This window comes from Schistocerca piceifrons, chromosome 3, assembly GCF_021461385.2.
Source record: "Schistocerca piceifrons isolate TAMUIC-IGC-003096 chromosome 3, iqSchPice1.1, whole genome shotgun sequence".
Classification (NCBI taxonomy): domain Eukaryota; kingdom Metazoa; phylum Arthropoda; class Insecta; order Orthoptera; family Acrididae; genus Schistocerca; species Schistocerca piceifrons.
The window spans coordinates 169658953-169685839 of NC_060140.1; the positions used below are offsets into that span (position 1 = coordinate 169658953).

General features: G+C 38.3%; 1 protein-coding gene across 1 annotated transcript in view; it reads left to right on the top strand.

The window, feature by feature from the left end:
- The window catches only part of LOC124787924 (probable isocitrate dehydrogenase [NAD] subunit beta, mitochondrial), a 71659-nt gene that overhangs the window by 26656 nt on the left and 18116 nt on the right, over positions 1 to 26887 (top strand). Inside the window, exons 4-7 of the mRNA XM_047254911.1 lie at positions 12417 to 12533; positions 14106 to 14312; positions 23804 to 23968; positions 24078 to 24287. Coding sequence (XP_047110867.1) covers positions 12417 to 12533; positions 14106 to 14312; positions 23804 to 23968; positions 24078 to 24287 — 699 coding nt within the window. The remainder of the gene's footprint in view (positions 1 to 12416; positions 12534 to 14105; positions 14313 to 23803; positions 23969 to 24077; positions 24288 to 26887) is intronic.

The window sequence follows — 26887 nt, forward strand, 5'->3', positions numbered from 1 at the left end:
ATTGTTAAGTCACTGAGGAATGCTGAGGGTCTTCTGTATCATCCTCATCATCAATATCTTCCTCATCCAAGCCCCGAGATGCGTCTGGAACTGTCTCCAAGATAGTCATGGCTTCCATAGTGACAAGATTTTTGCTAATGTTGATGTAATCCACAAATGATGCCTTCTCTTCAAGTTGGCTCCATTCTTTGTCATTAGGTGAAATATCATCAGTATCAATGTTTCCATCACAATCAAGGATTTTATTTCCAAATCTGGCTTTTTGGAAACAGTTTCAAATGGTAATGTCCAAAATTCTGTGCCACGAGCTGCGATGGAGTAGAGTGCACTGTGCCATATCTGCAAGTAGCTGGATACCACAGCACACATCAGAAAAACGGGAGAGGATCAGTGATGATGTAAGGCGGGAAGACTGCATGCAGAAAGGACTCAAACCCCCGCCAGAGCTGACCGAACAGTGGACCGACACAACAAGAGTAAGTTAATGGCAACCTAGGGCAACGAAGGGTAGTGAACCTTTGACACAACAGAGTCAACAGGTCAGGTATGAGCCACAATCTAAATAGAGAGCAAAGAGGAAAAAAGTCTTCTTTCATTTCAATAGTACAATAAGAAAAAAGTGGCACGTAAAAGTTTTACAGGTGAAATGCTTATTTTCATCTCTTCCTTTTGTCCCAACATGATGTCATGCTGTAAGACCATTTTGCGATAATGCAGCTTGAAATTATGTAGTACTCAAAGATCAACTGGCTGGTGCTCACTCATGCAATTTGCTGGAAAGAATTCCAGTCACTTTTCTGAAATAAGAAGGTAGGGGAGAGTGTTCTGCACACCTGTCCATGATGAATAAAATCTTCAGGCTGCTGTACCTGTTTTCATTGACACTTTGAAGCCAGCTTTCAAACACTTTTGTCGCAATCCATGATATTAAACATATTTTCTGGGAAACTTGACAAAATTTTTAAAACACTGTGGCTTTTTAAATTTCCCAATCTTGAAATGGGAGGAGCTTCTAACTACCACCTATGTTAGTGCATTACAGAACTGTTACACATTGTTTACTTTGTTTTCCTCACCTTTGAATGCCTTTGTGCAGTCAGTCATTACATTGTAAAGCAGACCCATCTTGTCTGCATTGAAAATGTTTTTAGGAGTGTGTTGGGATGTCAGTTCTTTCAGACAAGTTTCTTTATACTGACAACTGATGCAGTGTCTAACCTTAAATTTATACAGCCAACCTGATGAAGCATTGAAATTTTCTATGCTCTGTCAGATTGCCAGTTCCATTGCTATTTCACGAAGCATTGGGAGAATAATAGGAACATCTTTAGCTCTGTGATGCGTGAACCACTATAACAATCAGTACTCCACATCTTTATATTTCCTGTCCTAAAAGGAGTCCACTTACTAGTAGAAATTCCGAACACACCTGCACTGTCTTCAATATCGTTTGTCTTTGCTACGATAGAATTTGAGGTAGATGTAACAGCTCCTAATTCATCAGAAATATCCACTCGCTTTCTGGTACTATTTTCCTCTGCTACACTCAAAATTCATATTTTTTCAGCAATTGTAATGCTTTTCTTCTTTCTTTCACTTATGTTATCAGTTATCGAGATAATCAGAAATGCAGTAATTACAATACTGTTGCCTATACAGAAGGCCTAAATAAAATAGATGCCTTTAATATGCACATCAGTTCACTCAGTGCAGATAAGCTAATGAGTTGTGATGTGCTTTGGGGTTACCAAGTTACATGCAACAATTCTTGTCCAGTTACTCCATAATCTCAGTTTGGCAGAAATTGTGTAACTTCAGGAAAAGAAATGACTGCTACACCTAGTAGTAACCTTTCCTGTGGCTGTCGCCACCTCTGTAACCGTAAGTTTGATACTTTATACTTTTGTATTTATACATTATATGTATTACATCTTGTTTTTGCGATGACTTTGTTGCTCCAGTTTATTCTGTTATGTATATCTCAATCTATGAAGCGATTTCAAGTCTGTCACATTAAAAATTAAGCATTAGTTGGCTACAAGTGCTCACAACACTGTGATTTTGTAGTTGGCAACACAACATAGGATGCTACCAGTACACTACTCCTACTGTATGTCTCCTACTACACCCATCCCCTCCATGGTTCCGTGTTAATAGGCGGAGCTCACTGATCCACTTCTCCCATAACCCCCTCTGGAACCAGACATCATAACTACACACACTGCAGATATTTCACCAAGACCGAGAAGAAAAAGTATAAGTGAGAAAAATGTGTAAATGAAGTTGTATATATAAGTTTCAGAGTGAGATTGTAAGGAACAGTCTGCTGTAATTTGGTGGATACCTTATCCATTGGCACCAGTTTGCTCATCTGCTGTGTTTTGTCCCTATTCTGTTAGGGCTGCAACACATCCTCCATTTTGTTGACACCTGTGGAAGTTTGTCTGAGATATGGAGAAGATAATATGCACATACTGTTGAGGTCTCTCTCTCTCCCTCCCTCCCTCCCTCCCTCCCTCCCTCCCTCCCTCCCTCCCTCCCTCCCTCCCTCCCTCCCTCCCTCCCCATGCCCTGACCCACCTGCCATCCCCCTACAGAAATTTTTATTTGATGTAATTAAACGAAACTGTATTTTACATACATTTTGATACTCAAGATACTTTTCTGCATAGCCATTGTTTAAATCTACATCTACATCCATACTCCGCAAGCCACCTGACGGGGTGTGGCGGAGGGTACCCTGAGTACCTCTATCGGTTCTCCCTTCTATTCCAGTCTCATATTGTTCGTGGAAAGGAGGATTGTCTGTACGCTTCTTTGTGGGCTCTAATCTCTCTGATTTTATCCTCATGGTCTCTTCGCGAGATATACTTAGGAGGGAGCAATATACTGCTTGACTCTTCGGTGAAGGTATGTTCTCGAAACTTTAACAAAAGCCCGTACCGAGCTACTGAGCGTCTCTCCTGCAGAGTCTTCCACTGGAGTTTATCTATCATCTCCGTAACGCTTTCGTGATTACTAAATGATCCTGTAACGAAGCGTGCTGCTCTCCGTTGGATCTTCTCTATCTCTTCTATCAACCCTATCTGGTACGAATCCCACACCGCTGAGCAGTATTCAAGCAGTGGGCGAACAAATTTAGTAGGCATTTGTCTTATAATTTTACCAGCTTTCCTGTGCCTTCTGCATCCTCAGTTGCAATGGTTAATGGCTTCTTTAAGTTCATCATCACTTCTGTAGCACCTTTTACTCAAAAAATTTTTCAATTTGGGAAATAAGTGAAAATCACTTGGGTTAAGTCCAGACTGTGTGGCAGATGTTGAAAGCTTTCCCACTGAAGCTGTGGAAGAAAGTCCTGTGTCACTCCTGCTGCATATGCAGATATGCATCGGATAACACTGCACACCTCACACTTGGTGGTATGTACAATTTTGTCACACATTTTAAGGTTGCACAATTAAGCTACAATCAATCATATTGGAAGTGGATGAGTACCAAGGTCATTGATCAGTCGGCAGTCGTAGTGGAAGGCAGTGTCAAGCTGAAACATTCTCTGCTTTCCAAACAACATTCATATTTGGGGTGAGTGAATGCAGCTGAGTGTGTGGTGTCAGTAAGTTGGTGTAGACCTTAATGTTCCATTTATTGTTAGCATAGTGTGATTCAGTTCTGTATTGATCTTCATGTAGATACATGGAGCCACACTAGAGAAGTATGTTCTGCAACAGGGTACACCAGGTTGTGAGATGAAATTGGGAGAGTAGAGGTTGAGTAACTTCATGTAGTAATACACATTTTTTGCACAAAGTTGTTCCTGGTTTGAAATTTCTAGCAGTCTTTGTTAGATGTATCATGCAACTTCATGTTCTGTCCAGGGTCATACCATGGTACATTAGTTTCATTGCAGAGAGCAATGGTGTTCTCAGAATGTACTAAAAGTTTGTAGTTGTCCAGCATGTGAGCAGTTTTTATTACTTCGTGTCCAAGCATGGAGTGTCTTGATGCAGGTTCCTCAACTGTAGTATTGTTGTTGAATAAATACTTGCACTAGTTTCACGTCTTTATTTAAAAAAAAAAAAAAAAAAAAAAAAGCCATAACTGATGCCATTATTTAGTGATATACAGGGTGGTCCATTGATCGTGACAACAAAGAACGAAACTTGTCTAGCTTGAAGGGGGAAACCAGATGGCACTATGGTTCGCCCGCTGGATGGCGCTGCCATAGGTCAAACGGATATCAACTGCGGTTTTTTTTTTTTTTTTTTTTTTTTTTTTTTTTTTTTTTTTTTTTTTTAAAAAATAGGAACCCCAATTTTTTATTACATATTCATGTAGTATGTAAAGAAATACGAATCTTTTAGTTGGACCACTTTCTTCGCTTTGTAAAGGTAGCGCTGTAATAGTCACAAACGTAGAAGTACATGATGCCGCGTAACATCCCGCCAGTGCAAACGGTATTTGCTTCATGATACATTACCTGTGTTAAAATGGACCGTTTACCAACTGCGGAAAAGGTCGATATTTTGTTGATGTATGGCTGTTGTGATCAAAATGCCCAATGGGCGTGTGCTATGTATGTTGTTAGGTATCCTGGATGACATCATCCAAGTGCCCGGACTGTTCGCTGGATAGTTAAGTTATTTAAGGAAACAGGAAGTGTTCAGCCACATGTGAAACGTCAACCACGACCTGCAACAAATGATGATGCCCAAGCAGGTGTTTTAGCTGCTGTCGCGGCTAATTCACACATCAGTAGCAGACAAATTGCACAAGAATCGGTAATCTCAAAAACGTCGGTGTTGAGAATGCTACATCAACATCGATTGCACCCATACCATATTTATATGCACAAAGAATTGCATGACGATTACTTTGAACGCCGTGCACAGTTCTGCCACTGGGCACAAGAGAAATTACGAGACAATCACAGATTTTTTGCACGTGTTCTATTTAGCGATGAAGTGTCATCCACCAACAGCAGTAACGTAAACCAGTATAATATACATTATTGGGCAGCGGAAAATCCACGGTGGCTGCGACAAGTAGAACATCGGCGACTTTGGCGGGTTAATGTATGGTGCACCATTATGGGAGGAAGGATAATTGGCCCTCATTTTATCGATGGCAATCTAAATGGTGCAGTGTATGCTGATTTCCTACGTAATGTTCTACCAATGTTACTACAACATGTTTCACTGCATGACAGAATGACGGTGTACTTCCAACATGATGGATGTCCGACACACAGCTCGTGTGCGGTTGAAGCGGTATTGAAGAGCATATTTCATGACAGGTGGATTGGTTGTCGAAGCACCATACCATGGCCTGCACGTTCACCGGATATGACGTCCCCGGATTTCTTTCTGTGGGGAAAGTTGAAGGATATTTGCTATCGTGATCCACCGACAACGCCTGATAACATGCGTTGGTGCATTAAAGAAGGCGAACTACTCGCTGTTGAGAGGAATGTCATTACACGTATTGCCAAATGCATTGAGGTTGACGGACATCATTTTGAGCATTTATTGCATTTATGCGGTATTTATAGGTAATCACGCAGTAACAGCATGCGTTCTCAGAAATAAGTTCACAAAGGTACATGTATCACATTGGAACAACCAAAATAAAATGTTCAAAGGTATCTACGTTCTGTATTTTAATTTAAAAAACCTACCTGTCACCAACTGTTCGTCTAAAATTGTGAGCCATATGTTTGTGACTATTACAGTGCCATCTATCACAAAGCGAAAAAAGTGGTCCAACTAAAACATTCATATTTCTTTACGTACTACACGAATATGTAATAAAAAATGGAGGTTCATATTAAAAAACAGTTGATATCTGTTTGACCTATGGCAGCACCATCTAGCGGGCCAATCATAGCACCATCTGGTTTCCCCCCTTCAAGCTAGACAAGTTTCGTTCTTTGTAGTTTTTTTTCGTTTGACACTTATTTCATGAGATATTTGGCCTGGTTACGATCAATGGACCACCCTGTATGTCAGGTGTCATGAGAGAACACAGAATGACCAAAATAATGTTTCTTCATTCATTCAAAATATGGTATGCAGAAACTTTCAAATTAAGTCCTGCCTTTAGACATCGCCATATGTTGCTATCAGCTTGATAGGTCAATGAATCCATTCAACAGATGATGTTAGTCGCTTCTGGTAGCCTGCTGTTATGTAGGTGGTCAGCTCTGGCACATGGTCTGTGTAGCTTGTTTGTGGTTGGAAATCAGTTTGCATAATAATAATAATAATAATAATAATAATTATTATTATTATTATTATTATTATTATTATTATTATTATTATTATTATTATTATTATTATTATTATTTGTTAATATGAGAGGATCTACAGTGTAGGATTATAAGTGAGTCTTCCCAGCAGCCACCATGCTGAGCAGGGCAGATGGGTGGTAGCTGTGAGGTAGGTTCCATGGTTTACTTGATACAAGTATAGTGAATACTAGTGTTCTCTTAGGAAACTGCGGTATATTTCCTGATTTTGTTTTATCAGTGATGAATAAAATTCACTTGACTGTGTATTTCCCACACCTAGAACACAAACTCTAATTAGATGCCATTGGAATTGGGAGCCTTTCCTGGCTTAATTTCTTTCAGGCCAGCAGTAATTTCCAAAACCAAACCAGATTGGCAGTAATGGGGGTTTTCTTCAGATAATGGTTTTAGCTGTTAATATTCTCATTTTATGCTGATGGTATGAACCCTGTCTCTTGGATCCCTAGAAGTTTGCATGATTTTATTTGCAACTATGTGATACATGGTAAGTAAGTTTTGTGTGTGAGCTGATTGGTGCCTCCCAGTCTGTGTAGTAGAGGCAGGCCTTTCTGTTTGACACTGAAAAGCTCAGTAGTTTCACAATTTCCACCTCACTGCTTCTAGACTGTGTAAAAGTTCATGCATAACTGTTGGTTTAAACATAGTTGCTGTTAGATATTTATCTATGACAAAGCTGTAATTACTACTTTAAAAACAAAAATACTATTTCTTTTACATCACATTTGAGGAATGAGGTTCTAATAACATTTGATTATTTCAAATACATTGACATCTCGTACTAATCTGTTAATGCTTCCAAAAACAAGATCTATATTTTCTGAATCTTCCCCTAGTTTGCTTTACAACATTTTAGTATCGTTAAAATAGTAATTTTTGTGAAGTCTGCAAATCTCCAAGGCAGGACAGCAATCCATGGCACAATTATTGCTGCGTCCAAGCTAGTATTTCCTCTCACTAAGTAGTGGTGACCACCATTCTTTGCCAGAGAAGCACATCGTCCTCAGTATGGCTCTCGGCATGCACAATAAAAATAAAAGAAACAGACAAGCATAATATCTGAACATCTGACGTAGTTATTGTCTTAAGATACAAGTTATTTATTTGCATCATTCATCACTAAGTAGGTGAAGGGATAGGCTCACACCCCTGGAACTCGTTAAAATGCTGACAGATCTTTTGTAGTTCATGCAGATTGGAAGAATCCATAAAAGTTGATTACCAAGTCGCACTGTGAAGACAGGCCAGTTCGCCTTCGCGAAATTACGTCTGAGACTGGATCCTGATGTTATTGGGAAAATATTGAGTCCCACTTCCAGTATTACTGGCTGATGTTGAGAGTAAAGAAAATCAGTTAACACTTTACTGGAGGTTTGCAATGTTGTTTGATGTCATGTGTGGTGACAAAACTCAATTCAGGGTTGCTTTCAGGTCTCCAAGCTGCCAACAGAAAGGTATGATCTATGACAAAAATAAAGATGCAGATAAATTTCTTCATCCCATAGTACTAAGTTCTCTTCAGTCTGATTTGCTGCTGTGTATTAACATTGCTCATAGTGGCTGTTAAAATTTTCCAGGGTGAAATTAAGATCAGAGTACCTGGTTCAATCAGTTGCCAGAGGAAGGTGTATAGATGTTATTTATCAAGGCTTCACTGATTTTTTTGGTGACTGTTCATGTCACTGCCCACTGATATGATCTCAGGCACAGCATGTTCAATGTCTCTGCAATCATAGGTGCTACACCATGTTTTACAGTCTGTTGCACCAAATAGGTCATACCCAGGAATCAGCATGAGTTCGTGGACCGTGACCACCTCAATCTCATTATCTTTTAACGTCTTAGCTGTTACTGGAGAAGGAAAGCTGCGGTAGACACACATACACAAATGCATGCACAAGTGCGTGCGTGCGCGCACACACACACACACACACACACACACACACACACACACACACACACACACACACAGTCTCAGAGAGCTGAGTGTGGTCTCAGCTCTCTGTGACTGTAGATGTGTGTGTGTGTGTGTGTGTGTGTGTGTGTGTGTGTGTGTGTGTGTGTGTGTGTGTGTAATGCTGACAAAGGCCTTAATAGTCGAAAGCTTTAATTGTGTGAATCTTTTTATTGTACCTATTGCGACTCGACATCTCCGCTGTATGGTGAGTAGCAAGTTTCCTTCTCAGGTATTGTTACATTCCATCCTGGATTTTCCATTGTTTGATTTTAGCTGTTACTGGGATTTTCGTCTGTGTAAGCTTTCAACTGAATTTACAAATTCAGATTAAAGAGCCAAGACTTTTTGCCATAATTCCTTCAGTGAACCTATTGATGTAATTTTGGGAGCCATTTTTTATTTTGGGAACCATTATGATGACCAGGAGATCCAAGGATTATCTGATTACCAGTATTGTTAGGTCATTTAGTTCGCGACAGACACTAATGAGGATGCACTGTATTACAGGTGATTTGGCAGTAGTGAAAGCTTGAATAATTTGTTCGTTACACACTTTGTGCCTCAGAACTGTTTGTTCACCTCAAATTCTGTTTCAAAATATTTTGTTACTGTTGCATATTTCCATGATTCACCACTATAATATGCACCTTTGCTAGAATAAATAGTAGGTATTGTGTGCAGATGTGCTGTGAGCAGTTGTATCACCACTGGCCCTCAACTTCTACACACAGCAGAGAAGCTTATAGACATACATGTCCAATTCATATGCAGTTATGAATACAATTGGAATTTTTGATGTTGTAGTTGTTGTTACTACTACTACTGCTACTGTGATATGTTTTATAAGTTAAATAAACAAGTAAATGCGTCTTTATCTAAAAAATAATTCTTCGTAAGCTACTTAAAATCACAACCCTTACACTATTTTTGGATCACCATTTGGTACACCTTCTTTTCCTAACCTATTATTATTGACAGTCAAAAATAACCCTGAACTTCTTTTTCAAAATGTTTTGTTTCAATAACTCAACATTACACTGGGGCGATAATCCTGTAAATCAATACTCTTTTGCAAAGTAATTTTTTTTACATCATTTCTAATTGTTGGCATGAACACATTGTCTCATTTACAGTATTGTTTATTTTCATAGTTAATATTTTCTCTAATAGAGGTTTCTTCATTAGATGGTAATATATTTAGATGCAAAATCTCTTCTATCTCTTTACAGTAATTCCGTTTTTGTATGTGAATTTTTCTCTCATTATCACACTCATTACTACCCCATTTACCAATTCTGGAGGATAGCACCAGGCTTCAACTTGCACTTCGGAAGAAGTTTCAACAGTTGGCTTTTTAAGTCCCTTTCACAATCTCAGCAAAATCTATTGAGAACACACAAGCATTAGCAACTGAAAAGGAATAATCGTGTTTACAAGCATTTAGACATTTTTGTTTCATGTCATTGTTCTAAGTAAATATATGAATATTAATTCCTTCTTCTTTCTTGCAGTGACTTGTATAACTCACGATCACATAACAAAACATTTTTCTTTGAAAACAACTCAAAACATACTCTTAGAACTCCTCAGTATTATAATAATCGTACTTTGTCACCAATCACTGATAATATCTCACACCTATGAAAACAACCTTTATTTATCTTCGAAGCTTGTGACTGTGCTAACACTCAGTGATCCATGCTGTCTGTTTCAGTAGCTGTGATCATACGGGTATAAAGCAGTCTCATATTGAAGTAAAAGTCGCAAAATTGATAACTGTCAGGGATATGTGAAAGAACCTGTTCCCATCAAAATGCACAGTGGGGGTTGTACACATACCAGTTGAATCTCCAAAAGTGTGTTCAGATTACACAGGTTACTGCCTCTTTTACTGTGGTCATAATGAAAAATAAATTGTTTAAGGTCTGGAGAGCATACAGGAACTCGATTGTTTCCCTGCATTCTATCTGCTGTCCTGGTACAGTTTGATATAGTTATGATAGTGTGAGCGCCACCTTGTTGCTAATAAAACCTGTATTCACTGTTCATTGTGCAACTGGAAGAGAAACTGTAATTAGCAAGAATTATTAGGTGCTTTATTCCAGTTACAGTACCTTCAAAACAAAAGGGTCCAATGAGCTCTCCCCCCCCCTCCCCCCCGCCCCCTCCCGGATGACAAATGACACTACACATTCACTCTAAGTGAAGTCAAAGATTTTTTTTTACAGCATGAGAGTGTATCTTCAACCCAGTACATCTGACAGTTCCATTGAGTTTGAATTGTGCTTCATTTTACCAGTCCCTTGAACCTATTCACAGAATTTTACTCTCTAATATAGGTCATCATAATGTAAATGTTGACCCAACCTTGAAATGAAATAACACAGCTGGCTTATCTGGAGAATTCATAGCACACTACTAGCATTTACACCACTTTCGTATGACATTTACCTTGAAGTGTTAGTGAAAGCTGAAACAGGTGCAGCACCATAATTGAATATCTATCACATACAGCTGTATAAGGTCACGCTGTACACCCTTTTTGCCTACTGTAGACTGGTCTTTGGATGTCGAATGTGTCTTGTAGAAATGTGTTAACTTGTAGAGAGATCAATCCCATACTCTCATCCCCACAGTCTCTGAACTGCAGCAACTTCCTCAGACTTAAAATTGCACTTAATAATCAGCTTCTGCTCTTCAGATCTCAAATTTACAATCTTCCACCTTGACATTAATCTCCTGCCACTACCAATATTTTGCAGCTAAATTGATGATTCTACTGCCATCTGTTGAGGAAACCTAAAATTACATTTTCCAGAAATGTAACCTTGTAGGTGAGAAAATCAAGAAAGCGCTGGTCCCTGTGTCACGACACATGTCCATGTGTAATCTGCAATCCGTAATCCGCACGCGAATATTGGGAGTATGCTGTATTTGAATTTTTTTTTTGTGTGGATTAAATATTTCACTACACTAATGTGCCTGGTGCTTCTTGCAGGTCTTGTGATGTGTTAGCTAATGCCAGATTTGCCACGTAGATGAATTAAGCTGCTGCCTAGAGCACATAGATTTTGTTGGGCTTTGATTTTTTATGAAGAATTTAAGCATATTGGGCTTTCTGTTACAGGATTGCATCACAACTAGCATAATAAAAAAGCATTATTATCATGACCATACAAGCACTGTCCATCTGCAGCCCCCAGTTACTACGTACTGTAAAAGTCTGTTTCCAATAGAACATTAAAAAAGTTGCCTAAGAGCTCTGTTCGAAAAGTTATTGAAATGTTTTAAATATAGTCTATAGTAAACATCCTCCAAAGTATACACCTTCTATACGCACACACTTATATCCTTAGTGTTTCTACTTTGCCCTACAATCACTGAAAGCTTCTTTTTGAATGTCCTAGATTCTTAGTAATAAATTCTCCATATTATAAATGATGTTGCAACCCATAGACAAGCCAGAGGAAGTAGGATGGTTGGGAGGGTGGGTTCATTATATATCAGAATTCAATGTGTTTTAATTTGTTTGTTTAAAATCTCAGGAAACAAATAAACAGTGAATCTATCTTCTTTTGCAAGTTCTTTGGCAGACAGCTGTTGGTACAGACCATGTCCTTGATTTTTAGGATGTGTGTGCCACCGTTTGAGGTTGCCTTTTTCATCAATGATTATCTTCATTGGATTTACGATTATTTTTGAATGAGGAAAATAATTTATCTCTGGCATACTGGATGTGTTGTATGCCTAATATATTGAAAGTTCTTTTCAGAGTTTGTCCTTAAGTGTTCACTAGGCATCTCAAAATATATCATCAGTCATTACTTCATTTAAGCTTTATTAGTAATTAAGTATTCTAATATTACTGTTTTCAGATGTATTCTTGTTACAAAGTAAAGTTAGCAGCTAAGCAGCTCCACATGATGTGGAGACTATCTAGATCCTAAATTGACAAAGTACTTAGTAATGGAATGAATCTGAAGATGAGTTGTTTTTTAATCAGGAATTGGTAATACTGAATAATGTTTGCCAACCCAGACTGCAAAAAACAATAATTTAGCTTCTGTGGTTTATGCATTTGTATGAATTAGGTAGTAAATGTTATTGGTAGCAGCAATTGGAGAAATATTGTTAAATTTATTTTTCTGTTGACAGGCGGCTGATGTTCCGATAGATTTTGAAACCTTCTTTTTCTCTGAAGTGCACCATATGATGAGTGCACCACTAGAAGTTGTTTCAAAATCCATTGAAAAGAATGGCATATGCCTTAAGGTAATAGCTCAAACTCATTCTCATGTTACTGCTGTTTTCTAATTTAAGATGCTTTTTCATACTTACAAAGCTGCTTTGTGAATTTAAATTAATCGGCAAAGGTTTGGTATTAAACATCCCTTATACTCCAAATTTTGTATTGTATTGAAAAATTATTGAGAGATACCGTCCTTATTGTATAACGGGAAATATTACTTCCAAAGGCTTAATTTAACAAGTCATTTTCAAAGATAAAAATGAATCATTAATTTTTGCGTTACAGGGATATCGTGCTATTTTTCAATGGAAAATATGTATCCACAGTAAAACTTTCAGATCACACAATAGTTATATGTGGAAGATCCTGGAAATAGTAGAAGTCATCTTCTTAAATGGTTTTCAGATGCAATACACAGTAACTGGATTGAAGATTGAAATCATGTGCTAGAAACATCATTTGGATAATGAATTAAGAATTCAAAAATTAAATTGGTAATACAGATTTTTGGATCTTTGTTTATAGTGTAAGCCTGCTATATGATGAGCTTGTTTCAGTTGTTACTTTGGTATGTCTGTGGGATATTTTTCTATGCAACAATTGTGAAATTTCGATTTTTAAAAATGAAACATTTTTTCAGTGCTGACCATAGTGATTTTCAGTCTAAATGTGAGTGCATTAATCCCTCAAGCCAGGAACCAGGGTATGCACACGTGTACCATGAGTGTTTGCACTGGCAGTTACCTGACAGTGTTCTAACCAGTTGCAGAATCACAATAAAAGTGTATTGCTGTGCCAGTGATTGATAATGGATGTCACTGCTTTGCTAGCTATTCAGATCTTTGTGTGGAATACTATTTGTTAGAAATTGTGCGCTACAAAATGTCTCAAAGATAGAGAAAAATATGCACAGTGGCACATGAGAATATTTAGCAGAGTAGAAAATGTTTCAGCACACTGTGCATTTATTGGTTATCAAGTTGTTGTAATGGCAAGGGCGTGTGCGCATATAAATTTCAAGCTTTGTCTCATAACAGAACTGCTGGGAACTGACTGGATGAGATTGTGGTGTAGTACTTTGTTTCAAAGTATGACACACTGAAAGATCATTTTGAGTGATTATGTATGTTTTAAACATCAGAAAGTTAAGTTGTTAACAATCTCTGAGAATTTCACCAACTTTTGGCATATAATTCCTGCAATAAAGCAGTTTAAGTAAAATACAGCCTTTCTGTACCAGCTGGTTGTATAAACTACTGCTATGAGGCTTGGTGCGTGCACAAGTACTGTCAGCTTGAAGGGTTAAAATGTTCAAGCATGCCCCTTATCTGATACATACATATACCACATCCTTCCTAGATAATTTCAGAATTTCTGGAAGGGCTACATGTTTAAATACTTCATTACTCTCACTTAAATTTTCACCTATGGAGCCCACTCTATGGAGGTGATGTGAAACAACTTTTTAGCGTCACTAGTGAGGACTTAGTTCACTTACACTCTAATGCTGCCTTAAATATCTTATTGTTCATAATCTACCTTTATTTAATAATGTGGCTCCAAAAACAAATTATTTAGATATTTTTGCACTGTAGGGGATCTTAGCAACACCAGACTACAGCCGCACTGGTGAACTGCAGACTCTGAATATGAAACTGAGGCGTTCTTTAGATCTGTATGCTAATGTTGTCCATGTAAAGTCACTGCCGGGAGTGAAGTGTCGACATGATGGGATTGATGCTGTCATTATCAGAGAGCAGACAGAAGGAGAATATTCTGCCTTGGAACATGAAAGTGTGAAAGTAAGTATTTCCCCTTTTTCTAAAAAAAAACTCGCATTGCATGCTTGTTATAATAGCTGATCAGGTATTGCTTTACTTGTATCAGATGACTGGTGTGCCAGTGCAAATTATCATTTCAGAATATGCAATGTAAAAAATGCAGTTTTTAATATATTGGTGTTATGGGCTTCAAATAATGGAAACTTGTGATCCTGTATGGTCATGTGATATGTGTTTTGACATGAAAGAAATGCAGCTGCTTTGGGGGGGGGGGGGGGGGGGGGGGGGTGGTAAGTTTTGAATTAATGTTCCATTTTCCATTAAATTTGGGTGTTGGCAGGGATAATCCCTCAAATATGAGAAATTATTCTAACAAAAAATGGAAAGTCCAGGTAGGAATATCAACAGTATAGGAAAAGATAGATTCTGTAAAGATGATACACTTTAGTTGCAGACAGGCATAATTAAGACACTTATGCATAAGCTTTTGGCCATGGCCTTCATTGGAGAAAGAGAAACACATACCATTCATTCACACAAGCAAGCACACCTAATGCCCAACAGACCATCCATACTGCAGGTGTTGGCTGTCGTGTGTGTGAGGTGTGCTTGCTTATGTGAATGAACGGTGTATGTTTCTCTTTTTCCAATGAAGGCTGCAGCCAAAAGCTTATGTATAAGTGTCTTTCGGTTGTACCCATCTGCAAATTATTCTAACACATATTTTGGTAAATACAAATAATGACTGTATACTTCAAGCGTGGAAAGTCTTAGAGACAGCATGAACCCAGAAGAAAGTTGCAAATAAACATCAGCCCAACAAATTCTAATGTATACTATTTTAAAAAGTTATTCTGTGGAATACTTTGCACATTTCCCAGAACAAACTCTAGCTGAAGCAGTTTTGCCAAGCTTGGCCACAGATGCGATTATATGACTCTTCCGTAAGATTTGTGGTATATTTCTTATATTGTTACAAAACTAGCCTTAAGTACTTGTCAGCAAACCATTGTTTCGATGCCATTTCTGGTGGCATACCACATGTGAGAAAATTTGTAATATTATTATTATTTTTCTACCAAACATCATGGTGAGTATGCTGTTGCTGGAACTTGTTGTGCAATACAACAGAGACCTAATATTTTTTGTTTCAGAGTTAATGTAGGGGTTCCCACTTTTTATGTCTCCCTCCCTTAATCCTATAGCTTTCGCTCCATATGAAGAACTGTGCCTCCAGCAAACAATTTTATCTTTTCAGTGGTGTCAGTTATGATATCAGTTGAGGCTCAGCGCCCTGAAATGACTGGCTGTTTATGGGGGGGGGGGGGGGGGGGGGGGGTGTTCTGATAGCTTAGTTTACTTTAAAATGTACCTGTCTGTTGTTCAACATCTGCTCTATGTGGTGAGCAGCAACTATCCTCATTGGTGGTGTTTTTATTCCATCTTGAATTTACCAATCTTTATTATCTTGTCAATAGTTTCTAATATTTACTATTATGATCTTTGCTGTCCTCTTAATTGCTCATAAGATACTACTATGGTCAGCTTATAATTACTTCATAGTTGACACTTCACTCATTGGGCCTGGTTCCCTCTAATCAGAGCACTCAGCATCATGCCTGAACTGTTCACTGTTGCCAAACTATCACATCAGATGGGCAGTTCACTTCCAATTCCTTGTCCGGCTTTCTTTATTGATGTATTTGGATTCCATATCATGGGTCTGGCAGTTTTGATTCATATTTCATCACACATTATAACACACACACACACATACACACACACACTCTGATGAAATATGCATGTCTCGTATACGGCACTAACAAAATGCTAATGGATACTTTCCACACAAGACAGGATTCAGCATCGTATACATAATTATTATTGTAATCATAGAGAATTGCTGGCATTAAATAAGATTTGCATGTCCTTGCACAAAGACAAATTTTTGAAGGCTGCAATTCATCATTGTGGCTGTGTCACCACATTCATAACTACTTAGCCAAGTGTAGTGACTTGTGCAATGGTTAAAGTATAATTCTAATGTGTAGAAGTTCATAGGTTCAGATCTTTTCAAATGTAGCAAAATTCTTTTTATTTCTTAATCTGATCAAAAGAGTTTATTATATTTATTCAATTAATTGGTTTAAATGTAATTTTTTTATTTCCAGTAATTTTCCCCATCATTTTTGTCATCATATTGAATCTTTTATTTGCTCCTGTTTTTCTTCCAGTCATTCTTTTTTCATTTGGAATCTGCTTATGTCAACCCATTACCTGCAACCAAGGACCAACAATGTCTGCTCATCAATTAATAATGCACCATCTCGTGTAGGCAGTGTGAGATAGTTTCAGGTGCCAACAATATCCAGAAATTACAGTTTGCTTTTAGCACTGAAACTCAATTTTTTTCTGTCCTGAGGTTGCTAGTAGAGATTAGCTTTAATCATCATGAAGAAAGTGATCATGATTTTAGTTCAGCTGCAACCTCTATTTTCTCGGATACATTACACGTCACAAGATTGTGATTAGCTTAATTCAGGGCTGCAAAACACTTCATCCACCAAAGTTTAGTCATTGGTTACTTAAAATCCGCTGTCAACAAAGTGTATCACATTTCCAACATACCTCACGGCGGCCCCTTCCTACATTGCTCCACGTTAAACGTTAACAGCATTTGTGAAGTGACCTGCCATGTTTGTGTGTCACCTGTAACTGAGCGGTAGCCAGCAGCTGATGCGGCAACTCAGTAGCTGCAACTGAAAAAGTCATCAACTATCAAGTAATTTTACTTGGACAGAACTTTCATGTGTTATTAATACTTAATGTACAATGTCTGTATACTATGGACCAGTAGTTTTTATACCTACCACCACGGGGAAGTTTAAATGCCGCCTAAGCAGCTGTGATCCATAAGGTTCATTTTTTGTGTGTGTGTGTGTGTGTGTGTGTGTGTGTGTGTGTGTGTGTGTGTGTGTGTGCGCGCATGCGTGCATCGACAGGTGTAAAAATTGGCATAACAACTGACAGTTGCGGAGATCTTGACTGTTTTACACAGAGATCCAGAATCTGAAATGGTACAGAATGTGAAGATTCTTACTTTCTAGATGAAAGTATGAGTGAGGATTCAGATATGTCTTCATTTCAGTTACTTGCAAAGTGAGTAGTTTATTCCTGATGTTTAGGGTACGAGCTGTTTTGACTGCTTCATCTCTGTTTCTATCTTTATAGTTCTGATGCAAGCATTCTTTCTTTCTCTATTTAAATCATAGTGCAGACCATCAGTCACCATCTGTAGTACTGCTTGTGTACATACGTCAATGCAAAGTGAGCAAGATTGGTCAGGACTAGATGATTAGTTACAACTGTCAGTTGTCCAGGAGGAAGGGGGTGCAGCATCACATTTATCAGATGCCAGTACGGAGTTTGATTACACTTCTAACTGAAAGTATCTGAATGTCTATTAGTGAACATTAATACAGGGTGTGTCCAACCTTCACTGTCATGATGGCTTGAATTCTGCTGAGGACACTTTCAGTGAAGTCTCTGAATGTTTGTGGACAAACGGCAGCCCATTCCAGTGCTTCTTCCTCAAGAGCCAAAATTAGAGAAGGTAGCGATGTTCAAAGTTGGGGTCTGGAGCGAAGCCAGCTTTCTAACTCGCCCCAAACTTGTTACGGGACTCCAGGGAGGCAAGCCCATTTCAGGAATGGTATTGCCCACAAACCATTCTCTCACAGATGCTGCTTTATGCCAGGAAGCATCATTATGCCGATACAGTCAGTCATGGTCTCTGAACTATTCTTCTACTGCATGCAGTACACATTGCTGTAAAATGTGCTCATATCCTTCCAAATTTGTAATTTTGTTAATGCAATAAGAGGATCACACCCTAACAGTGAAAACCACTTCCGTACCATACACTGCCTCCTCTGTGCTTTGCTATTGGCATTACACATGATGGCAAATAACGTTCTTCAGGCATTCGCATAACCCAAACCCTTTTGTCAGATTGCCACAGGGTTTCATGTCAAAACACACACATCGCATAATCATATAGGATCACATGTTTCATTATTTGAAGCCCCTAACACCAGTACATTTAAAACTACATTTATTATAGTTCATATTCTGAAATCATTATCCAGTCATCCAATGCCCAGTGGCATTGCTCTTTACACCACCTCAAGCATCACATAGTACTGACTGTGGAAATGTGTGGCTTACGAGGAGTTGCTCAATCGTTGAACCCTTTATAACTCTATGCATATTCATTGTACAAACTGGCTGCTGGTAGCTCTTTGGAACTCAGGAGAGATTTCTTCCACTAATTGCATGTTGCTTTTTTTCCAGCCAAGCTTCACAATGTCCGTTGGTACGTAAGATCTGTCTGGTCTTATATTGGATTTGTTACTCTGGTGACATCCAATGAGTACTTCACATTAAAAGTCATTGAGATCTGCTGACCAGCCTATTCTGCTGTTACTGCTTCTCTAATAATGACTCGATACTCACCAGCTTCTTTTAATACTGGTGTGTGTGTGTGTGTGTGTGTGTGTGTGTGTGTGTGTGTGTGTGTGTGTGTGTGTGCGCGCACGCGCGCGCCTCTCGTGACGTTCAGTGGTTAATTCCACGTTCTGTAGGGGTGTTAAAGGTCTTTTGATCAGATAGTTCAGTTTACTCATTTCTTTGACAGCTGTGTGATAATGCTCATCAAAAGTGAAACAAATCAGTGTGCTAGGAACACAGTTGCAACAATGAGATATAAAGAAATTAAAAAAGAACTGTGTATCGCATAAGTGACCTGCTGTGAACTTACTTAAATATTTGGTGTTTCAGTGTTATTTTCATACATATGGTCTCAAATTGCCAAAACTCTTAAGAATATTTACCAAAAGATCCATTTTTAAAGTCAGGATTTGTGAGTAATGTACTGAGTTGCAATCGCTTTGGGCTATAATGTCCGTACAATATCTAAATGACAGTGCTACACAAATTAGCAGGAAAGGCAAAGAAAAGAATGACCAACTTCATAAAACGAGGCCTTTCTTTGATTTCTTTGTATGTAAATGTAGTTTTCATCTTAACTGGGATCTTATAATAGTTAAGGCAATTTGGCCTCTTCATGGGTTGGTTGGTTTTAGGCTATTTATAAAAAAGAAACAACATAAATATAGGATAAAGTTGTATGCTCTCCGAGATTCAACAGCAGGATCCATACTAAAGTGTGATGGGAACAGGTTCTGCTGGAGGTGTCAACAATAGTATCTAGCATCTTGTACAGAGTAATTTTGCAAATGGCATGTTTAAAAATGGATGGATATGGATTGGATAGTTTCTAATCTAGCCAATCTCTTTTGGATATTTTGTGGGGAAAATAAAATTCTTGGAGTGGGAAGAGTAATGAAAAACAAGAAAGGTTTGCCACCTCTGTTCAGAATGCTGGCGCTGGGGGCGGGGGTGGGGCATTGAAATGAAATAACATCAATTGGCATTGAAGTGGAAGTCAAAATTTGGTTTTTGTTTGTTATACAAGTTGTGAGGCTACTAGCACCACAGTTTGAGAGGACCAATGGAGGAATAGCTGGAGAAATAATAAACCCTGTTGTTGTCATTGATTGTAATGTGAACAAAACTAGTATTGACTGAGCAGAGTGATTTAACTAATTTAATTCCTTTGTCACCTATTTATTTTAGTTACTTTGAATAGTTGTCTTATTTCTATTTATTGCACCTTTTTTCCACAGTCGCAGTTACACAAGTAAGATAGGTTATCTGTGACTGTAATAAAAGTCGTATTTCGATCATATTTTGTTTTTCACTTTATTTTAATGTATCTTCAGTGGTCGCTATATAAATGTGTCTTTGCTTACAAGTCTGTTTGTCAAGAGTGTACCCAGTTCTCACATTATACATTACTACTATTAAATAGTATTAAATTACAATTATTACTCATAATTTTTTACTTCCTACTTCATTCCTAATGTTCTTCCACACACAGATGCCCGATTTTTTGGTATTGGACACCACTGATATTGGATATATTTTGGTTTTCAACTTATGTAGATGCACTAACACCTCATGTACTTTGTTTTGATGTTATAAGATGGTATTGTCTTTTTTTTTTTTCTGTGATTGTGGAAGCGTCTGCTATTACGTGTTATTGATGACAGAAAAAAATGCTCTTAAGGTCTGTACAAAACCTAATGCTGCAAAACTCCAGAGGGAGCCAAAACTTCATAAAGCAAACATACTGGTGAGACCAGTTGTAAATTACAGAAAAGGACCAACACATGTTACACACACACACACACACACACACACACACACACAAAAAAAACTGCACAAATCACAAAAGACAAAATGGTGAAGAATACAGAGGAAGTAATAAAGCCCATAAAAGATATATATATTCCATGCGCAGCTATGTTGCTATCATTTGATGTAGAAACCGTGGACTCCACAATCCCAGTCACAGAAAAAAATCAAGATAAAAGAACAAGATACAGATACTTACATAAGTTACCACAGAAATACATTCGGAGATAAGCACATTTCTGCACCTTGTAACTGACCAAAATCAAATTGAATGAAGATTACACTTAAAAGAGGAAGGACTGCTTATGGGATCCTCCATTTCAGGAAAGCTAACTGATATGTTCATAAACAGAATAGGAGAAAAAGAACATTCTAGAAAATAGTACCATGAAAATACAATATACTATACTGATGGAGATGCATGGGTGATCTATGCTTGATACATGAACCAGAATGAAGATAGAACATTACCACCTCAGGTAAACACACTACACAAAAACATAAGTTTCATTTTAGAGAAAGAGCAACCAGAGTAAAAAAAACTTCCTTGATATATTTATCACAAAGAAAAATAATCAACATTCTGTCAGATGCACAGGAAAAATAACCATATGTAAACATTTATGAACCTTTGAATGATGTTCAAAGTCAAATACAACAAATGAGGTGCTGGTTGAGAGTTTAAAGTTCAGTGTTTAAGTTATAATTTTAGATGAGATTTGTTTGGTGGATTATGGAGGCTGTGCAGTATGCTGTTTGTGTGGCCTTGACATATTTCTATCTCCTGATTCTGTAGGTGTATAAAAGTTTCAACAATTTTTCAGTCTAAAAATTTTCTCAATAGAGGATATTTTGACACTCCCTTGTAACACTCATCCTCGACCAGGTTCCATTTTGTACAAAATTGATTTCATAAGTTGTGACCCCCCCATCCTCCAGTCCAAAAGGAAGGCCACGAAACTTTGGTACACATACAATGCAATGTGGGTGGTGAGAAAAGATCACCACTGTTATTCACTGCAAACTGACTACTGTAATGCGCCACCATTAGAGGCAATGCAAATTAAGACAAAAAGTGTTTTCTTCCTTGTAACTTCCATTTCTTTTATGGTTGGAATGAGAAATATTTTGTTCAATAATTGGAAAACACAGTATTGGTAATGATGAATGCTTAGCAATGAGAGATGAAGGGTACTGGGGTAAAGACTTAACGGGTTTCTCACTACACCCTGCTCCGCACTGTGCCTGTGGGTGCGTAGAGGATATTTTGAGCATCCAAATATATCTACTAAAAATATGGAGTAGAATAACCTCACAGCTATCTCAATCATCCTGCATTTACATTCCATAATACACTTTAACTATCTCGGAAAGTTACCATTTAGATCAACTGTGAAAGAATCCCTTGACTAATGTCTTCAAAACTATATTAACATAAAAATATGTCCCAAGTAAAAGGCAGTAGATGGCAACACATGACAAGAAGATCAAACAGTAAATTATATAATTGGTAGAACACTTTAAAATGAGTGCTTGTCAGTTCAGCATTTTACATCTGATGTAAAAGCATATAACCCCCTGTTTTCAACATCTTGCTTGTCTTTCTCTACTCTACCTAATCAGAAGAACTTGGTGAGATTGCACATAAGGCAATGACAGCAACAGCACATGTAGGTGGTGTGGATCATTGGCACATGGCACCCATGTGGATGTGGTATGGACTGAGCAGAGACTATTGGCTACAACAGTGGGGTTTGGTATTGCCTCCAGTGTTGAACTCCAATACCTCAGACTGGGCAGCCACTGGTGGACTGTGCAGATGAATGGGTGGCAGGCACCAACTGTATACTTACTACTTGTGCGCTCTTCATCCTTTACAGGCAAGTGTTGCAAGGGTGCAGAAGTGACACACATTCATTGCATTATTTTTGTGCCACTTGCTTGTGGGCAGTTTTGGTGTCAACTGGATGTAGGGTGGCAACTCTAAGCAGTAACGCATGAACTGTGCAGTTTACTGTGGGCTGGTTCTAGCCCCAATGCAGCAAAATAAATGTGTGTATAATCAATTTTGTACAAAATGGAACCTGGTCGAAGATGAGTGTTAGAAGGGAGTGTCAAAATAAAAAAAGTAACACTTACACCCTCATTCTGACAGTACAAAGTACAGATGGGCTCACCTGTGGCAGGAGTAGAGGATTTCTGCCAGTCAGGGTGACCAAATAAAATAAAGGAAATAGGAAGTGTGAGAGGAAGCAGTTCACATTCAAAGTTGGCTGGTGGACAGTCCCAAAGAACATAGCCAGAGGCAGATTGCCTAAGCCATCTTCCTCTATTAAAAAGACAAGAGACAAGTGAGACCAATGCTCTATCTGAAGGCCAAAGTACAAGAGAGAATTTCAATTGTGCTCTGTCCTGCGAGATGTTCCAGCAACCACACGACTAATTTCCCACATTCTCTGTTGGTTGTCTGAGTGGCATTCTTAGTTGGTAGTTTTGTCAGCAAAGGTAGAAAGTGTGTTGTGATGCTGATGACACAGGTTCTGTCAGACATGTCGCCACTGTGGGAAGTTAAAACTGAAAGTGTGAAAGCCACACCCGATGCATTCAAAATAAAATTTTGTGTCTTAAAATATGCTCAGACTATCCTGTCAGTTACTTTTTGCTTAGAAATTGATAGTTAAATTTTTGTACTTACCAGTTCTGATATTACCTGTGATTGTAATAACTTTTGTTGTACTTGGTTTATAAAAGTGAATTGTATGAACAGTCCTTGTTCAATCTGCTGTCATGTACATCTTCATATAAACTATTTTTTCAAGTGCTGTTTTATTGTTATTATTATTATTATTATTATGTTCACTTTAATATATTATCATGAACATAGCTTCTTGCTTGCTCTGTGGTTTCTTAGTCATCAGAATACATGTTGTTGTGGTATTGTACTGTCCTGTTGAAACTTAGAGTTCCAGTGAAAGGAAAAGATTTGAAGATATAACTGTGCAGCCTGTTTTGTATGTCGATGTGGGCAAGAATCTAGATGAGCTTTCATATTAATGTGCCCAATGCCTGCATATCATTTAATGTTGTATATGAGGTCCCTCTCTCTCCCAGGTGTATTCATCCCTCAAGATTCAGTAGCCAATTTCCTTAAAGTGAAAGATCTGCTAATTTACTGTTATGATTTCCAAACACAGGGTGTCGTTGAATGCTTGAAGATCATTACAAGAGAAAAATCAATGCGCATTGCCAAGTTTGCTTTTGATTATGCAACAAAAAATAAGCGAAAGAAAGTAACTGCAGTCCATAAGGCCAATATTATGAAACTTGGTGATGGCCTGTTCCTTGAGAGCTGTAAAAAGGTAAGAAAAAAATTGACTTGTCTTAAAAGCAGTCAGTTTGTTTGCTGGCTCTGTTACAGTATCTGCATGTCATTGTGAATTTCAAGATGATTCATATATTTTGTTTCAGATGGCAAAACTGTATCCAAAGATTGAATTTGAGACAATGATAGTTGATAACTGCACAATGCAAATGGTGTCCAACCCGAAACAGTTTGATGTGATGGTTACTCCAAACTTGTATGGTAGTATTGTGGACAACTTGGCCTCTGGCTTAGTGGGTGGTGCAGGCGTTGTTGCTGGTGCAAGTTACAGTGCCAATTGTGTTGTCTTTGAGCCTGTAAGTATATTTCAAATGATATTATTATAGTAATAAAAATATTTTCAAGTTTTGTGTTATTTAAACAATAGGTCATACAGTTCATCAAGCTCAGTGCTTGGGGTTCATTTGTTGTGTTAATCTCTCTGGTCTTGTTCTTTCAAGCCACATTTCTGAATCTGACTTAAAATACAAAAGTTTACATTATTTTACATATATTTCTGAGATACAGATTCACAAATTCTTACTGTAGTTTTCAGCAGGGTGAGTGCCCCCCCTCCCTCCTGCAATAGCTGTGCTTTACACTATGTGACATAGCAGGTAGCATCTCTGGCTAGCATGCTGCTGGTCACCAGTTCCGATCCAACCACCCACACTTATTTTTCATTTTGTATTTGTCATTTTTGTAGGGTTCCCAAAATTAATTTTGTTTGTTTGTATATTCTGGAATATTATATGTTTATAAATAGTTGCACAGTCCATCCAGAAGTTCATTTCTGTTGTGGCTATGCATTGGTGTTAGTAATAAACATGCTTTCAGTGCTCAACTTTGTAGTTCCTTGATGGTCCTGCTTTTAGATTTGGGCTCAATTCTGGTTATGACGTGATATTGTTTGGTGGGGACACTGGATATTTCACCACTGTGGATCTAATTGGGCAACATGAAAGCCTTCACCTACACAGACTGGAACTGGAATACAACCAGCACATTCTTCCTACAGCCTGTATTTTCAAGAGGCCAGTGGTTTAGAAAAAACAGCACATCAGGCGTCATCAGTGTTTTTCGGAGACATTGGTCGGAACCCGACAAAATGGCTGAAACAATTTGACCGATTAGCCAAATCCAATAGGTGAGATGATGTGATGTGTTGGCAAATGTGTGTACTTTTACTTGAACGGCACAGTCCAGCTGTGGTTTGACAGCAACAAAGAGAAGCTCAGTAGCTATGATAAATTTCAGGCTGAACTGAAGAAAACAGTTGGTAACAATCCACTTAGTGGAATAACAATTGAAGAGCAGAGGTGACTGTCATGGCAAAACAGCACATTCCTACATACAGGATGTGCTGGCCCTATGCCATATTGTGAATCTGAATATGAAAGAAGCTGGCAAAATCTCACTTGAGTCACAGAAAATATGTATGACATTCTTGTTGAAAAGCTTGTTACAGCGGAGGAATTCACCAAGAACATTGAGGAAATTCAACAGAAAAAGATTTGAATGAAATAGGTATGACCGATTCCAAAATGTAATCCCTCATCTCTCTTATACGCTAGGTATAAGAGGGGCTGAAGCTCATTGCAGTACCCTCTGACAAGGTTGCTACCAACAAGCTGTAGAAATTCTCAGTAGTAGCAGCAAGCTTAGCTGTCGAATTCAGGACAACTAAGTGAGGGTTACTATCTATGGAGGTGAGGCTTCCACAGAGGAAAATCCTCCATGGGTATCAGTTACCAAGATACCAGGAAATTTCATTGAGATCACCATTGATGATCAACCATCCCAGCTGCTGACGACTGAATGGCTTCCTTGTCTGTAATGTCAAACGTTTATCTCTGCCAGCTAAAGAAAAACTAAATTCGTGTGAAGAAAATGGTTGTGCTGAAAAGTCGCAGATGACAAATGGCTCCAGCTGACAGGAATGTGTATTGAGAGAATCACTGTTGGTGACAGAACACAGCCCATTGAATTTGTTGTTTTTGCAGAATGTAGTCATACTGTTATTCCTGGCTGGGACTTCCTGCACACATCATAAGCAGTCAAGACAGTGGAAGACCACACCTCCAGATTGACAATGTTATTCGAATAAATACACATAGCAAGATTGATCTGGATGGTTGTTTGACATTGTCATCTTGCCATCTACAATGAGAGGAGTTCCAGTCATCAGTCTAAATGTTCATTTAAATTATGAAGCTTTTGTCAGCTGCGAGAAGATACACAGGGTCACAGAAGAACTCTGCATGCTAGCAACAGTCGTAAGCATTGTAGGTGGTCTAGGACAACTTTAGATCACTAATTGTCAAGAGCAACCACAATGCATCCCTAAAGGTGTGTGTGTAAGGGCAGCAGAACTAATCCAGGAAGGGCAGCTTATTCCATGACTGAAGAATCTGGCTCTGCTACTACTGCACTGCAGTTAACACAATTGAAGAACTTAACTGTTGAACTGTCAATAGGATTTGTCCTGACCAAGTAACAATGTCAGTGAAGTTTAGCCATTATGTGCAAATTTTCAGACACTTTCAAATCCAGAGAGGAGAAACAACTTCTAAGGTGTTGCAGGCTGAACGAAGGGTAATCCGAGAGGGAGTGGAGAAGATGCTGCAAGATAACATCATTAAACCTTCAGAGTGTCTTTGGTCCTCATGAAAGAGGAGGATGGTCCATGGCATTTGTGTGTAAACTACCAACTACTGAACAAAACCATGAAAAAATATGTCTGCTGACTGCTACGCATTGATGACACTCTAAACTGCTTGAGACGAGCTAAATAATTCTCAACTATACACATGCAGAGAGGCTACTGGCAAATCTCCACAGCTTCTGTTGGCCTGAGTTTAAAAGTCATACCATTTGAACTATTAATGCTCCACCCCCTTAGAGTGTATGATGGACA